Source organism: Pinus tabuliformis, chromosome 5_1 (genome assembly GCF_031772625.1).
Source record: "Pinus tabuliformis cultivar Carrire ecotype Pingquan chromosome 5_1, CPIR1, whole genome shotgun sequence".
Taxonomy (NCBI): Eukaryota; Viridiplantae; Streptophyta; class Pinopsida; order Pinales; family Pinaceae; genus Pinus; species Pinus tabuliformis.
Window position 1 is genome coordinate 623,552,365 of NC_142305.1, and position 18,246 is coordinate 623,570,610.

The following is an 18,246-nucleotide window of genomic DNA, read 5'->3' on the forward strand; positions in this document are numbered from 1 at the left end:
TGATCCTTCCTTATAGAATTGTAAACTTGAGAACATCTCAATAGTCATTATGAATACCTCCCCAGCTAAGAGGGAGTGTTAAATTTTGTAGCTATGGTTAGTCTTCATAATCATTATTTTTATTATTAAATCATTTTTTCCATGCTCAAAAGAAAATTTTATTATTTATGTATTTGTCAAAAGAAAAATTAGAAGGCATGTTCTTCATGATCTTCTCAAAAGGGAAATTTTACTTTTAATTTTCAGTGTATGGGTCCACAAGAAGACCAAGTCAACCCTCCTCCCTGTCAAGTCGGCTCAGCCCTAAAGAGGCACCTATTGGATCAAGTAAAGAAAAATAGAAGAAGGCCAAAGGCTAGAAGGAAGTCAAATGAGTGAGAAGACCTCACATATGTGAAAGATCATCTTTGTTGTTATTGCACGTGTGACATAATAGTCTAAATTTTCCTGTGAAAAAATTATGTGATGTAGTCTAAATTTTATGTGGAAGACAAAGGTTGAAATCGCAGACCAGATTGATTGAGCTTTCAAGCAATTATTTGTGGAGGGTTGACTTGGCTTCTTGGTGGAAGTTTTACTTGTCATCTTGCTAGTCAATTTGTCTATCATACTGACTTGGATGTATCTCTTGTTGAATTGATTCTATAAGGAAAGGATTGTTGAGTTTCCCCCATGTGGGTTTTCCCAAAGTAAACTCTTGTGTTATTGTGTGGCTATCTCTTTATGATCCTTAAGACATTTTGTTTTTACTATTGAGCTCCTTTGTGTAATTGCTTTATGATTGAAAAGATCACAAGAAAAATATTTAACTAATGAGAATCATAAGTAATTATTAGTTTAGAGGATGCCCTAAAAATCAACACCATAAAGTTAATTGGGACATTTGTTTTACATATTAGAAATTTGGTGGTTTGTTGGGCATCATTAAAGCCTACCTCTAATAGAAAACTCTTTGCACTAAATGAGTGATTGTAGTTGTTCAAGTGAATAAGCCATGGAAGTTCTCCTCAAGCATTGAATCAACCAAGGTTGGTTGCTTGGAAAGCAATATTGGTAGGGAGTGTCTTTCCAAACCCCCTTTATCACCCCTTCCATTCAAGTTATCAATTCTCATCGTTGAGGCTCTTGAAGTGATGCATTTGCATGGTTAATGATCTGTTTGACAACTTATTGTGCAATTGGCTTCCTTAGGTTCAAATTAAGTGGAAATTTGTCATAACCGACATGGATAAATTTGTTGTGGAGCATATTTAAGGACTGATTCTTAATGAGCATATGATTAATCTGGGATTTCCATCACCTCAAACATCATGAAAGAGAGATTGGAAATGGAGGAAAGCTACGACCTTCTCTAAGTGCAAACCAACACTTGAATATAAGTGGCTTTGCAAAAATTCATTCATCAATGGTTGACTAAATAAGATTTGGTATATGAATCTCAACTAAAAATATAGTTAATTGTGTCCCACTTTTTGGTATTGAAGACTTGTATTTGTTGTTTATTTTAATAATCAAGGGAATCTTTAATTCATAAAAAGGAAGTTGAATATGTTTTTGGTCTGAATGGAATTATTCCACTCATGAAGAGCAAGGCATGGTCTTGATAACTAATGTTGAACTCATTAATTTTTTCCAAGTTACAAAGTATAGGGAATACTCCAGGGAAATCCTAGAATCTTTAGGACACAAGGCCAAACAACAAGGCTCAAAGCCATTACAACAATATACTCAATATGAGCTCAACATGTCACTTGTAGGAATTGACTTGAGTGGGGAGGATAATGATCATTCTTTCCAACCACCCGAGATAAACCCAATTGTTAAATCAGTGATGAGCTCATAAATATCTACCTATTGCATATAGCACCAAATTCTCTTCTAATCTTCCCACAATTGAGGCTCATGTTTGAGGAGTCATGGGAACAAGGGAGGTGTATCTATTTGAAACCACAGATTTGAAGGAAAGAGAACTTGAAGGCTTGCTCTCTCCTCCCCTCCCCACCAAAGGGAGTAGCATGTGGAGCCTTCGAGGATGAAAATACTCAACTACTTAGAACCCCTCCAGAAAGAGAGTATCAAGAAGAGGACCAATCACTCTAGTTGTTGTGATCAATTATTGTCGAGTTACTTACCTAAGAAAATCAACCTTTGTTAATCAAGAAAGATCCTTTATTTGGCCTCGATTTTGGGCTTCATGTTATCAATGATCTTTGAGCTCTGCACATCCTAAGTGATGGTTTCCCAAAAAAGCTTCTCACATAGATTAGTTGCCTCGATGTGCAAGGAACAAACATTTTTGGTGACATCTTGTCAAATGGTGGGTAAGCATCTATAAATGCCATTTAAAGCTCTTATTTTACATGACATGATCTTCTTTCCCCTTTGTCACATTTTTTATAGTTACAAGGAGTTATCTACTCAAGGTAATCCTTAATGTATGGTTGTGGGCCATAATCTCAAGTACAAACACCAAAGTTACTGATGTTGATTTAATTACACTTAAAGAATTAACATGACATAGGACCTAAGTATTGTAAGTTTAGTTTGAAATGAATAGTCGACCCTTTTCTCATAAAGTAATTTGAACATTTTGTTGCACAAAAAATGCAACTTGTTTAGAAAGCGGATTGGGCCTCTTCATGGTCTTCATCTTCAAACATAATTTCACAATCGTGCGAGACAAACTAGCTAAGAACGTGAAGGGATTCATAGGATCTTTCTTCTATTGATTGGATTCATGCTATTATATTAACTTGGAAACATGTGGATTATGGGAATGGAAAATTTGTAAGTGGTGCCAAGCTTACCAAGTCACCGTTAGAACATGGGTATCTAATAAGCATGGAATTACATCTAAGCCTCATTCTCTTAAACATTTGTAAATGTAGGGCCTACCTTTTCTTCAAGATGCACACAAGAAAGCTAAGAGCCTTTTATTATTTTTTCCCCAACTCCAACCCTTTGGGAAGGTATTGGAGTGCACCAAACCACCAAGGCCACAAAGTGAAATCGTGATTTGGAGTATTGCAACAATTCAAATTTGATAAACAGACAATGCAAATCTCTCAAGCCACAGTGAGAACATGGGTGCCCAAGGAGCATGAAAGATATGTTTCAAAATCAAAACCCAAACAATGATTTTATGCATGCCTAGAAGTCTAACAAAAACCACAATGTCATGTCCCATGAGACATAATTGGTCGTGAAACATAATGTAACATGAGAAAAAATAACTATATATGTCAATACCATGGTGGAAAAAGTCCTGATAAAATCATGATAACATCGGGAACTCGCAATTTTTTTAACTCGTTGATGTTATCGACCGAAATGAAAAACTCAAGTTTTAATAGTAAAACTTGGTATAAAATTGGGAGTCAATCCAAAAATCCACGAGTGAGGTGTCAGGAAACGTGTAAGTTAGGAAAAGGCCGATTTTTCCACTCATTTTGCACCTTTGTGATCCGTGCCTATGGAGAGAGGAGGTGTTTGTCACTACCCAAGAAGAGGAGATTTACTAGTTTTGTGAGGTGGATCTAGAGGCACTAGCACTGGAGGAGGTAGCAGTTGCAAGGAAGAAGGGGTAGAGGAGGAGGAGGATGAGGAGGAGGTGACACCATCTAAGATGGGCAACAATAGAGGACAAAGGCAACCTCCTATTTTTTCTTCTAGAGGACGACAGAGTCTATTTGTAGCCCCAGAGACAAGACCTTCCTCCTCTGAAGGAAAATGCAAAGCCATTCCCTAATCTTGTAAAAGGGGCAAAGGAGCTCAGTGACTAATTAGTTTATGACATGTAGATTACGCATAATGATATACATTTATTATATTTGTGTTGATATTTTGACTCTTGAGACTAGACTTCTTATACATTTATATATTAGCTTTATTTTCATATTATGTGACAATGCATTTATCTGATGTTGTGGATACTTTAGATGCTAAAAAAAATCAAAATTAAAAATGAATATTTTTGTACTTTTAAATTTTGCCACGTTTTTGCCATTTTTTCAAAAACCTCCCGAGTTTAACACTTTTTCAATTTCCTAACCCTTGCTTATTTATTCCCAAGGTCGACTATTTCCACATTGGTCAATACACACTCAACAAAAAGGAATTTGTGTGCAAAAACCTCTAAAATACATGGAGTCCCTAAAAACCAAATAACATATTTATGACTAAACTACACTAGAATGAGAAAATACCTTCAAATAAAACTAAATCAAAATTCTAACTCAATTAAGGGGGTTAGTGGTCAGGATAAATATCATAGTTCACTTGAGTAGCGCACAGTTTCACCAGAGGTGTACAAATTCCATTAACAAGAGTTGTACATCACATTGTCATTGTACCCAAACGAGTGTTACAACTGGAATGTATGTTATATGCCAGCATTATGAGACAGTGGTTGTGGACAAGTGCACCCTATCCACATATATGGCCAGGAGGTAAGCAATAGAACCCAAGCAGCTTCAAGGATACTATGAATGAACTTTATCCTTGACATTAGAATACCCTGCCAGTAAAGATTCCTAAATAACCAAAAGCTAGTCTTTATTGAATTATTACAAGTCTACCAGTCTAAGCATTATAATAATGTAGTCAACCATGAGATCAAGTAAAAAGATAAAACTGAAACACATGTTGGAATTTAAACTGATTTGAACGTCTATGATGCAGCAGTCTGATATTAAGCTTGGTCATATTGAAATTAAATTAATTTATAAAATAACGTTGGTGTGCAACTCGATCCAAACTAAGGGCCAACGGTTCACTGATTTCCAAAAGGTATTCACTGTTACGTTATAATCTACAATGAAATAGGATGAAAATAAATTGAAAAGCTGATACTACAAGGTCTAAAGAGTTATTGATCAAAAACTTTGTGAAAAAACTATATAAAGAATTAACACAAACAATTGTGCCAAGAACAAAAGCTAATCTGAAAGTGTATGACAAATTGATTGATCACAATTTTGCCGAGCTCTAAGTAGAATGAAGGAATCTTTCTAGTCACACTGCTATGCAGTTATGGAGCTCCTGCTTGACCATACGAGATTTACCTTTCAATTGAGACAAGATTCTATGGGTTTCCTCTTCACCAGTTCTCTTCCATATTAATTGTACATTGTGGTATACGGGAGTAGAATGAAGGAATCTTTCTAGTCACACTGCTATGCAGTTATGGAGCTCCTGCTTGACCATACGAGATTTACCTTTCAATTGAGACAAGATTCTATGGGTTTCCTCTTCACCAGTTCTCTTCCATATTAATTGTACATTGTGGTATACCGGATCCATTAATAATAAGGTCAAGGTTCTCAAGTAATGTTATGTCATTTGGCTTTTTTTCCAGTCTCTTCCTCTATGTTTCCTTTAGCAGAAAAATATGCGAACAAGCAAACTAACAGGGGTGCCATGGTTGTAGGGTACCTGCGGAGGGTGAGGCATCTGGCAGTTTCACTCCCTCCTTTCAACAATTACAATTCAAATCTTATTTATGAATACGAGTATCACAACTTGGAAAAGCTAACTCAAAAACAGATCACCTTGAAGAACGTAATTTCACATTATGGAAAGCTGGTCATATTGGTTTTTGCAACAAATATGGATGAGTACTTGAGATGATCAGATAATGAACTTCGGAATAATATCAGAAAGCCTTATGTAGACATTCAGTTCTCATTTGAAATATAGAATTATGTCCTTTTAAATAACAAAATGGTCCATACAGGGTTTGGATGTAGTTTCTAATTCCTGAAACTTCAAATACAACACATCAAATGACAAAGCCTCTTCGGATAGAGCAACTTGACAAAATCAAGCTGGTCCTGAAAGGATAGTAGAGTTAAATTCCAACCAAATTTCAGTAGTGCTCCACCAAGAAACTGCTTTCCAATTAGTTTTTGCCATACAATCAAGTTCTCGACTGCTCTCAGCATTCCTGTGCTTCGCATTAGGAAGTATAAATCTTTATATTAGTTACAAGCAATGTGATTAAACATGTTCCCATTACTACAATTAAAGGGTATGATATCCACTAACGTGTAGCAACAAACATTCTATCATTCCATGAACTCCTCCATCAGTCAAGTTCTCAACTGTTCTCAGCATTCCAGAGCCTCCGAGTGGAAAGGAAAGCTTTTTATAGTAGTTACGAAAAATGTGACTTAAATCTGTTCCCATTACCTCTTGATTAAAGAGAATAATATCTGCTACTTTGTAGCAACTACTCTATCATTCCACAAACTCTTCATTCAATAAGTTCTCAACTGCTCTCAGCATTCTTGTGCTTCACAGTGGGAAGCACAAATCTTTATAGTAGTTAAAAGCACTGTGATTTAAATGTGTTCCCACTGCCTATTTAGATTAAATGGTATCACATCTGCTACTTTGTAGCACCAGCAATTCTATTATTCGATGAACTCCTCCATCAAGCCCTAGGGTTCATACAAACAACCATATAGTTAAAAATGTAGATAGGATAAATTCAATCAGTCTCGAAACTAATAACGCTTTAAGCCCTGCTACTAGAAGGATGAAATAACAAATGATGTTACAGTGAACTATTTTACAAAAGCAGAGAAGACAAACACCTGGGAAACAAAAGCCTCTGCTTCAGTCCGTTTCATCAAATGCATTGAGTTACGTATCAGTGATGTTGACTGATCATCAAGCAAAACTTCACCAATATCATCAACCACACGGACCTTAATGTATGGATCTTTTGGAGGGATCATATCCTGCCAAAATGTTCAGCTTCATCATGAAATAAAAAGAGCAATGACACTCATTAATTGCAACAAATCATAAGTAGCTAAATCATTTCTCTGATTTGATGTTTTCATTCAATTCATTCTACTTCTCATTGCAATGGCACATTAATTCAATGGTAGTGTTCAAGCAACAATGCTACTAGGTGCATGTGAAACATCTTTGACATTCAAGAACAAAACCATGGAACTTACATATGACCTACCACAGTAAGGTCAAGATCTAACTCTGACATGTGTGATCCCAATATTTCTGAGTAACTCTTAAAATATTCCTTCTCAGAATGGCTGAGCTTCATTTGAATTTCCTGTGGAAGCACCGCTCCAAGCTTCCACCTTAAGCTTTGTATGGATTGTGCCCGATTGTACCTACCATTTCAACCCCACATCCTTTTAGAAATATAATGGAGGCATCGCACTTCTGATAAATCAGAAAGTAAAGAAGAATAATAGTAAAGTACTTTGACTACAAGTACCAACATTGCACAAATAAAATATGTTAGGACCAATGACTTACATGTAAGACATGAGACAACGTTTATTGCGCATCAAAGAAAGGTGATGAACAACAGCACCAAAATGGTCTTGGTTCCGAGTTGTTTCCACATCCAGACCTTCCTCTTGAATTTTTCTGCCATACAACAACATAACAAAATAATATACTGATGAATGCATTTCAATTCAACCATGATTCCATAAAAGAATAATGATTTAAGTTTGGCCAGGGAGTAGCCTCCTCAAGTAACTTTTGATGTAAGCTTTATGAAAACTTAATACACTATAATATGCACTTATAAAAGGCTAATGACTTTAGAGCTAAAAATTCTAGCTGGAAATCCCTGAGATTCAAGTATGTTACTTATTTGATAAAACAGATCTAGTCCTATATGCAGATGGCCTGATATTTACATGCAGTTCTAAGAATTTCATTGCATGGTGCAGCACCGAGCAACTCTAAAGGTATGAGCTCTTCCTTGGATTACAAAAAGGAGATTCTGAAAAGATTTCAGATGCTGATTATAAACTCCATGCACTCCTATGGTTCCAGATTCAAGTACGTTATATCTTCTGCATATATGAATTTGTGAATACCAAAATGGTCTTGGTTCCGAGTTGTTTCCACATCCAGACCTTCCTCTTGAATTTTTCTGCCATAAACAACATAACAAAATAATATACTGATGAATTTTTGCCTGCATTTCAATTCAACCATGAAAACATACACAAAATTCCATAAAAGAATAATGATTTAAGTTTGGCCAGGGAGTAGCCTCCTCAAGTAACTTTTGATGTAAGCTTTATGAAAACTTAATACACTATAATATGCACTTATAAAAGGCTAATGACTTTAGAGCTAAAAATTCTAGCTGGAAATCCCTGAGATTCAAGTATGTTACTTATTTGATAAAACAGATCTATTTTTCTTGGTCCTATATGCAGATGGCCTGATATTTACATGCAGTTCTAAGAATTTCATTGCATGGTGCAGCACCGAGTTGGTCTGCAACTCTAGGTCTAGGTTTGGCAAGGTAGGTGAGCTCTTCCTTGGATAAGGGAAGTACAAAAAGGAGATTCTGAAAAGATTTCAGATGCTGATTATAAACTCCATGCACTCCTATGGTTCCAAATTAAGTTATAGGTTGAATTAGATTCAAGTACGTTATATCCTTCTGCATATATGAATTTGGTGAATACCAAGCTTGATATATGTTTTGCAACAAATACTTTGTGCCAGTTCATGGTTGAACCTCAACAAATTGACAAGATTGCTATAAAGAATGTGCTCTAATACTCAAATGGCATGACTGATTATGGCTTGATGGTCAGTTGATGCTAGATGGTTTTGTGGATTATGAATGGGCAAGAGATGCAAGTGTTAGGAAGATAACTTCAACATTTTGTTTCAGTGTGGGGTCAGGTAATATCCTAGTTTAGCAGGCAGCAAGCAACAGTTGCATTTAATTCATCAGAGGCACTACATGACAACAAGCTTTGCTAGTTGTGTATTCATATGGCTTCATAAATTAATAACAGAGTTGACTGATCAGAGGTTGAAGACCATTGTGGTATATCGTGACAATCAAAGTTGTATCAAGCTCTTTGAGGATCCAATATATTTCACAAACACTCCAAGAACATAGATATCTAGTACTATTTCCTTAGGGACTATGTTGAGAAGGGAGCAATGGTTCCTTAGTATGTTCCTTCAAGTTTGCCAATGGCAAATATTTTAACAAAGCCCCCAGCTGAAGGGAAGCTCAAGATGTTGAGGGAAAGATTTGGCTCGGTAGAGAACACTTTCCTCGCAAAGAAGAAGAGTTAGTTTTACCTAGTTGCTTGATCATGTTCTCCTTCACTGCAACTTGGCACACTTCAACATATCCATTGTGCCTCAATATCTATGCAACAAATAGGCTTATGCATAACAACATAATAGCCTTTAGTAAGCATCTTCATGATAGAGGCACATATATGTGCCACCCTTATTTAGAAGTATTATTCCAAGTTAGGAAAGCAATAGCTTTTCTACTTCTAGACTAGTTGTTAGTTCTAGTTAGTTGTCATTCCATTTTTAGACTAGACACCTTGGATGAGAAGCTTCAAATTTAACTTACGGCATAGATCTCAAGGAGGCTAGTGCATGCATGTATGCCAAGTTGACTTATGTACTTGAGGGCACTCTTCTAGGCTTATGTAATTGACTCAAGAAAGCTAGGCACTCTTCTTTAAGCAGGCTTAGGATTTCTATTCCTAGCCTAGGCGCACCACAAGAATGAGCATAGTTATTTTGTCACCTTAATCTCTCCAATTATACAAGGAAAGATAGGGTATCCCATATGAGGTAGAGACAGACAGGTGCTTTTGAGCTATTGCATTGTATTTTTCTTCTTTGAGTTAAAGAAGACAAATGTGATTGAGTACTTCATTTGTACTTGTTTTTAGATCTACCATTCCTTCATCTATTGTTGTAATAGGTTTTAGTTTTAATGTTACCCAGGATTTGTGTAGAAGTGCAAGTATGCTTACCATGATTTGAAAATTAAACTACTAGTTGTAATCACCTTGCTCCAGGTTGCAATTGAACCTATGAACATTCCAACCATGCTATTCAAGCTTGAAAGTTGTAGCCTTAAAAGCATTTAGATATTGCAACTGACTTAAAATGTGCAAACAAACTGCAAGCAATGTGAGAAGAGCTAATTAAAGTTGCAACTAACCTATGAAATGTTTACCTTAGATTTCTTGCTGGAGGATTTTAATATTCATGGGCAAGTTCAGGGGCATCTTGCTTCCTAATGGGTTAGAGATGGTCAACAATCATTTTGTTGATGACTCCTTTCTCTGAATGTAGTTCAATTGATGGTGCTTGTGGTTATTTGGATCTCTTCTGCTCAGCATCAATGTTTTGGTTAGTGACTACAAGACAATTTTTTGGTTATTAAGGTTGGATTCCCCACACAAATAAATTTCGACAACATGAAGTTATGTTTGGCTTGCAATAATTGTGAGGTATGAGCATTCAATTTGGAGTAGGGTTATATTTGTTTATAAGGGATCGGTGTCTTCAACAGCTTCAAAGTAATCATGTCTGGCATGATAAGGACCCTCCATTTGTTTGTAAGTTGATATTGGTTGGACAAATTCTCTAGGCTTCCTAGTAGGGCTCGATTTTGACACCTAGAGCAAATCCTACAATTGTACCAGTGGTCAAAGGATGATGGAGAGAAGGGTTACACATTTATTATTTATCTTGTTGGTGTCCTAGTAGGGCTTGATTTTGACACCTAAAGAAAATCCTACGATTGTACCTGTGGTTGAATGATGATGGGGAGAAGGGTGCTCCTCTAGTTCCTTGAGATGTGTGTATTATGCCCAAGGATGGGTTGCTCGGGCTTATTGACGTTACCACTTAAGGTAGCATTCTTGCTACCAAGTGGGTGGTGAGGAGCTTAAAGAGGTCTGCTCGTTAGAAGGTTTTGTTTCATCGAATGATTAATCATTAAACTGTAGCATGTAGGAAAGGTCCAAAGGGCTTATGATTTGTGTGATAATATTTCTTTCCCCCACTTGTTTCAAGGCTCACCTTAGTTATTTTCAGAAGTATTTGGTCAACATGGAAATCATCTACGAGTTTGGTCAAATGAAATTTGGAGGGAAACTAGGCATGTTGGGATGTGGTGAGATACCCCACATGGAGCTGAAGGTCACAAGGTACGTATTACAGAGTTGCCACACTTCCAAGCTCACTGTTTGAGCAAGAAAGGAAGCTTCTTTTGGGAAGATCAATGGAATATAGATGTTTATCATTGGAAAGACTAACATACCTTAGCTCATGAGTATGGTTTGCTTCCCCTTGATAGACCATCAATCATGAAGTTGGTAGGACTCATCCCCCAATTGAATGGGTTCAAAATGAACATAGCAATGCTGAGGTCGTTTTGGAGCGATTGGAGGTGGAGTTTTGGTCAGCCCTTATAGTAGTATGATGCACAAAGGCTTTATTTTTAGTTGTGTCAGTACTAGTAGCATGCACTAGCCTTGATTCTGGAAGTGATATGGGTATCAATTGATCCCGAAGATAGATGGGTGCACAGATTACAGTGCCTAGTTCATTTAGAATATCCAAAGAGCCCCAAATCTTAATTCTAGTCAGCTATTAGCCTATTTAGACTTTGTTTCTGCATTAGTAGTTTTACAGAAGAGGATATAAGTATTGAACAGAAGAGAAATTGACACAATAAGATGCAGTGAGAACATCACAATGACAATCAAAAGCACTTTAAAATACTAGCCTAGAAAGAGATCAATGACTTACCCCAAATGAGTTTCAAGACAATGTTAATAACAAGCACTTACAGTATTTGACACTATGTAAGAGATCCATGACTTACCTCAAACGAGTTTCAAGTTGAAAATGGTGTTCATTACATTCCTCCAGCACTTGTTCAACTAAATCATTCTGAAGGTACAGAACGAACAATGGTTATTTGCAATGGTCATGTTCAACTAAATCATTCTGAAGGTACAGAACAAACAATGGTTAATGGTCTAGCCGAGAGACAATACATTACACAACCAGTGCAAATGCCACAAAGTATATACAATTATTCAAACTTCGAAACATGCAAAGGCTTTAAAATTATATGTCACCAATGATGCTCAAGGATTTAGCTCCATACTACTGGATTATCTACTTAACATTCCTGTGCCATGTTTCCATTCTGAGTATTAGGGTGGAATCTGGATTGTTTCAAATATTGGTTAATCCACTTATCTTTAAGCTTCGAAGTATATTTTAGGATATATGTACATGTATTCTGCATGTTAGTCATGGACCATATTTCTAATATGCATGATGCTAGTAAATAAATATTTTGCAGAGATAACCCAGATGCCCATTGGAAGCCACTTACCTTTAGAGCATGTATGTCAGTAACAAAATATAGACAGGAAGAAGTTGCAAATTTCAGAAGACACTATCATGTTGAACACCAATAATATGGACGGATGAAATTTTCAAAATTTCAACGTTCACAAAGGTCAGTTAAACTTACATTAAAACGAGCAAATTGTTCTTTTTCGCCAGCCGCCAGTTCTTGAAGAAGTTCAACAGCTTTTCTCCCATACATATTTTTAGAAGAATCGTCTACAAAACTGCAGATTTGAAAGACCTTAAATACAGCTTCCCTCTACAGAAAATTCAACCAAACCCTTTGCTTCTTATCGCATGTCCAGTTGTGACATGTCACACAACTGCTTGATATAAGATGGAAAACAAAGCTCTAATTAGCACCATTAAATGGATTTCCTGTGCAGTGAAGAGAAAATATTTATGTTATCCCTCAATTGTGAAGAACTTCATCATACAACTGTTCAAGAATTAAAACGACAAGCTAGTAGATAAAATATTACATACCAGATATACTTATCTGCATCAAATTAAATGCAGTAGAATAACATTAATGTTCTTTGTAAGAAATTGCTACTCTATGGAGACACTGTCCACCTCATTACCACTGCAGCAATAAAAGTTTCTTTTTCCTATTTTAGAACCACAACACAAAATTAAAACACAATACACTAGATCCTAAGTCGCACTAAACATGGAAACCTGTACAAGTTTCTGTTCTGAAATGGGAATGCTTGGAAATGTGCTGCCACCCCACCCCCAAAAAAGGGGCTGGACCTTAGCGCAAATGTGGCATATATAGCTTTCTTTTAAATACAATATTATTTTGCAAGAAAATAAGAATGATATACATAAATGACATTTCAGAAGGAAAACCATGTCTATAATAACTCTCATTGATGATTAAATGATAAAATCCAAAATTAGGCTTTCTAGATGAGGGTATATACACTAAAATGGTGAAATGAAATAAAACATGACCTAAAAACAAATACAATTACATATCCATCTCATCTTCATTCTCATCAACAAAAACGAAAAAAGTGGCCCACAAGTGCTTGGAAGCATATTTGAGGTGATTTACCTTAAGAAAAACAATCCCAATGGGTTCAGCAGTTATTTCTAGCAAGATGGTGGTACAGTACAACTTATCACAGTGCCACTTGAATGACTCCCTTTGATGTTATCTATGGCTAAAATCCCCCGTCAGTACTAACCTACTTACCTAAAGTCTCTAAGGTGCACGAGGTCAGCAATATCCTCACAACTCAAGCTTATATTCTCTGTACCTCAAGGATAATCTAGGAATGGCTCAAAATCAGATGAAACAACAGGCTAATTAGCATCATTCTAAATGTCATTTTAAAGAAGGGGATCAGGTGTACCCTTGCCTAAAGCCTTATAAATAGACTTCCCCCAAACACAACCACCACCAAAAGCTTGCTCCCAAGTTTTATGGCCCCTTTAAGGTCCGCAGATATATTGGGTCAATGGCTTACAATTGAAACTTCCAAGCCACTCTAAAATTCAAACTAGTATTCTAGAACTGGATGAAGAGAGTTCCATTTGGGTGTAGCCCAAGGCCGTTCTCAACAAAAGAGAGTGTTGTTTCCACCAACGAACTATCCAATAGGTCTTGATACAGTGAAAGGATACACTGTCTGAGGATGCCACATGGGAACAAGCATAGATCCTTCAAAAATTCCCTCATTTCCAACCTTGAAGACATTGTTGCTTTTAAGGGTGAGGCCATGTTAGGATCTTTCCCTAAACCCCCAAGCAGATAGATAGGTTGGTATGTATGAATGCCATTTCTAGGAAATAAGGCCCATGTAGTAGTTTGAAAGCAATAGCTGTAAGATGGTTTTATTAGAACATTCTGCCTACTAGAAAGTTCCTATGAAATAAATAGAACTATATAAAGAAGTAGAAGCAATGTAATGAGATGTCTTGTGAAATACACTGTAATTAGAGCTCTCCTCATTAAAGTTTATCCCCCTCAAAGATGCAAATGAACATTGCTCTCATCAATAAACGTATAACATTTCATGATATTCTAGTTCTTCTATGGGCTATTGTGGACGTAATCTATGATTTCTGCAATAAATCTAGGTAAACTCTATTATGCTCTTCATCTTCCAATTTTTGTTTTTGCTCTGCAACTTCCAATTTACTAATACAGAACACCACAAAAGGACAGACTATAACAGCAAAAGGCAATAAACAAACAAAAACACCTCAAAATGTCATATCTCCTGAGAACTTTCTAATAGGAAAAACCTTCTAATAAGTCTTCTTACAATTATTGCTTTCACACTAGTAAGTTTTCTTTTCTAGAAATGGTCATGACACATAGCAACCTATCTATCTACTTACAGGTGTTAAGGTAAAGGGTAAGACCCTAACAAAATTAAACACCTTCATGGAAAGCTACAGTAAAAGGCACAAGCATCTGCAAGCAAGATTTGACTCTCTACATGAAAGTCTCTAAATTAGTACAGGGGCTGCAACTTTCTAGACAAACCTTGAAATCCTTGATTCCCTCCCCCCACAAATGGTTCATCCCATATAAATTAGTAAAAGAAAAATAGGAGAATACGGTGCAACAAGGCCAAGTGTCAGATAGTGATATGGCAATGGGACTAGTCAAACAGATAGTTTTCATCTAGGTTGGTGACAAGCATGCAAGCCACTGTTCGGCATGATTTATATAAAACATCTGCTCTTTGTAATGTTTGTAAAAAAGTCTTACTATTGTACCAGTTTACTAAGTAGTATACAAATCACATACATAGGTTTAATTTTAGGACAATCGGTTAGCTCAATTACTGGGTATCAATTTCAAATTTTTGGAACACTTTGAATCATGGACATCAAAGCTGACCCTTCGTCCTTGTGTTGCCTTGCTGTGCACTTTGGTCACAGCCAAATTTTAATACAAAATATACCCATTCTTGTTTCTTTTAAATAATAGTAACAAAAAAGAAACTTTATGATAATAAAGTTTATGCAAAATGGAAGGTTATGATATGAACCTAAGCAATCTAAGCAAACTATGGAAAATCATTTAATTGTGACAAATAGGACAATTATCGCAACTCGTGGATGAGGATTTTCATTAGACTTCTGGCCAAGGGATTGAAACTTTAAAGTTTAAACATGTGGGAATCAAGATTTCTAAGCAGAGTCCTAAAAATTGCTTGGCCAAGCCGAGATGGAGTGTTGAATGGACAATATTCATGGTTTAGACACAGTCACCATTGACTGAAGCATTATGCTATTAGGGCGCTAGGGCCTTCTGTTAGGACCTTAATAATCATTTATTATTAGTTAATTAGCTTATTTATTAAGGTTTTGCTCCTACAATCAAGACATTTTGGTATTTTCACTCTTAACATTTTTCTGGGAATTTTGAGGAGATTGAAGCACAATATTGGGGTACAAAAGATTAGAATTCAAGTTGAGATTCATTATAATTTCAGAGATATAGCCTATGGAAGATAGAGTTTGTCACTAATCCTGAACCCAATTTTGAACGAGTCATCTTGGAATTTTTTCTATAAATTTTTCAGTGAAGTTTTTGACTCTGAACTTCTCATAATCCTGAGGTGGAAAAAATTTCAGATTTTTGAATCATTATACTTTATGAGATGTACCTTGTGGAATTTAGGGTTTTTGATTAATCCTAAAATTACTCTCAAACAAGTCACTTGGGAATTTTTGCTAACATTTTCAATGAAGTTTCAAACTCTGAATTTTTTTTGAGTTTAAGGAGACATACCAGACCAGCCAAAATTTTCGACTTAGAAGAGCTCAAATTTCAAAGATACATCAACAAGTTCCATTCTTATCATTACACTCAGGGTTTATTTACAAGATACTTAGAAGCACAATATGAGAAAGTTTGGGAATTGACAATACTTAAGCCAATTGACAAGAATTAAGCAGTTGTGTGATATTGAAGATTATAATTTAGAATTTCAGGTATTGGCCACAAGGTGGATAGTGTAAGCGATGAACATCTGTTGGAAGCTTACATGGGTCGATTAAAAGACATTAGACATGAGCTTTTCTTAAAACATCCTGAAAATATATGAAAGCTATGCAATTTGCCCATCATATTCAAGCCGAGAATAGGGCTACACATAAGTCTACCATTAGAACAAATGCAGGAAGAAAAGATCATTTTGGGGTTCATAAGACAACCCTATGTCAACATACTTGAATTTCACAAAAGGAAATGGAGGACAGAATAGCAAAAGGAAGAACTTCTCAATTTAAAAAAGCAGGAAATAGAGATCAAAATTGTACACAACATTGATTCAAACAAATGCAAAATATCCGTTCATGCATTGGCAGGTTTGTCAGCACCTTGAAACCTTAAGTCTTAAGGTTGTACTTTGTAGGTTACATTAAGAAGCAAAAGATCATAGTGCTTATTTATTTGGTTAGTACCCATAATATCATTGATTAAATATTAGCAAAACACCTCAATTGTTTCAAATATCCAATGAAAAATTTTCAAGTTTTGGCTGCTAATGGGGGTGGTAGTAACTATGAGAGAAAATACAACATTAAACTGAGTATGGGAGAAGATTCAATGGTTGACAATATTAAGTACAATTTCTACAAACTATAAGGAATTATTCATGACATTTGAATTAAAAGGAATTAAAGGGTTTAAATCTGGACCTTCTCATATCATCAACGCTCATAGAATGGAAAACTACTAAAAAGGGGTAGCAGGGGAGTTATTAAACTTTATTTTATAGAAGAAGTAAAAAGATGAAAAAATTTCAAAGGAATTAAAAATGTACCTTGGAAAAGCACTCTAGGGTATTCCAAGAAATTCCTCCATCTCCAATCTTGAGATCATGAACATCAAATCAAACTAATACCCAAAAGTACTCCTAATAAAAGGTCCTATATATATCCTCATTAACAAAAGGGGGAGATTGAGAAAATGGTAAAAGACATGTTGGAATTATGGATGAAGTGTCCTAAAATGTCCCCATTTGAGGCCCTTTATGGATATCCAATTCCTAGTATCTCACTTTTTGCAAGATAAATACAAAGTATATGCAATAAAGTCACATAAGGAGAAGATTAAACTTTGACGATTCTCAAGGAAAACCTTTAAATGGTGCAACAGAGGATGAAGAAACAAGCAGATCAGCATCAAAGTGAAAGACAATTTGAGGAGGGTGATTGTGTATTTTTGACACTACAACTTTATAAGCAATCTACACTCAAACAAAAGAAGAATTAGAAATTAGCTCCAAAATTTTATGGACCCTACTAGATTATTTGTGGGATTGCTGAAGTGGTGTACGAGTTAGATTTGCCTTCTTTTTGCAGTCATAAGGTTTTTCATATGTCTTCTAAGCGCTGAAGCGATCCCAGGAGTGCTACGCGTCGCTGTCCTCTGAACCTCCTTCCTGTTTCTACAGCCAATCCACTGGACGCAGGCATCCCTCCCACCGACCATCTGGCGTCCATGCGCTTTCGTCGTTCCAGCTTCTACAGCCAATCCACTGGCCGCAGGTAACTCACTCACCGACCATCTGGCGCTCATGCACTTTCGTCGTCCATCCTTCATACACTCCCCACCACCTTCGCTTACAGGTTTGTTTACAGAACAATGAACGTCCCCCTATCTGCCCTGGAACCTCTGAAAACCTCCCCCCTGATTATTGTGATTCTGAAACTCTAGCCTCCCGCACTTTGGCTCTGGTTCATGGGATGGTTCGCGATTTCTGCACATGGGTATCGGCTCCAGGTAAGTCTCTAAACCTGCTTGATTGTTTTCTTTTCTCTGAATATCATAGGCTTTAAGTTCAAGTATTATATGCTATCATAGGCCGACACATGCCTCACAGGCACATAGCGCCTTACAGTCTTTCTTCCTACGAGCTCCTCTCTAGGGAATCCACAGTCTCTCTAGCCTCCTTGCTACAGGCATTATGTTAAAATCCCTCCTCTGTAAGCTTCGAAGCCTCTTCACTATCTACAAGCCTTGCAGCGATATTCGCTTCAAAATTGGCCACTGCTGGTGCATTATGA

At 36.4% G+C, this 18,246-nt stretch overlaps 1 protein-coding gene across 5 annotated transcripts in view; it reads right to left on the minus strand.

The window, feature by feature from the left end:
- Window positions 1-5,679: 5,679 nt before the first annotated feature.
- LOC149166483 (uncharacterized) overlaps window positions 5,680-18,246 on the minus strand; it is a 29,105-nt gene continuing 16,538 nt past the window's right edge. Inside the window, exons 2-7 of one of the 5 annotated variants that reach the window (XM_089432632.1) lie at window positions 12,329-12,527; window positions 11,666-11,733; window positions 7,291-7,404; window positions 6,980-7,142; window positions 6,597-6,743; window positions 5,680-6,440 (exon numbers count right to left, since the gene is read on the minus strand). In XM_089432632.1, coding sequence (XP_089288758.1) covers window positions 6,414-6,440; window positions 6,597-6,743; window positions 6,980-7,142; window positions 7,291-7,404; window positions 11,666-11,733; window positions 12,329-12,403 — 594 coding nt within the window. In that variant the 5' untranslated portion in view covers window positions 12,404-12,527 and the 3' untranslated portion in view covers window positions 5,680-6,413. Of the gene's footprint in view, window positions 6,441-6,596; window positions 6,744-6,979; window positions 7,143-7,290; window positions 7,405-11,665; window positions 11,734-12,328; window positions 12,583-18,246 lie in introns of all 5 variants that reach the window. The other 4 variants (XM_089432634.1, XM_089432633.1, XM_089432636.1 and 1 more) reach the window with 4 other exon arrangements.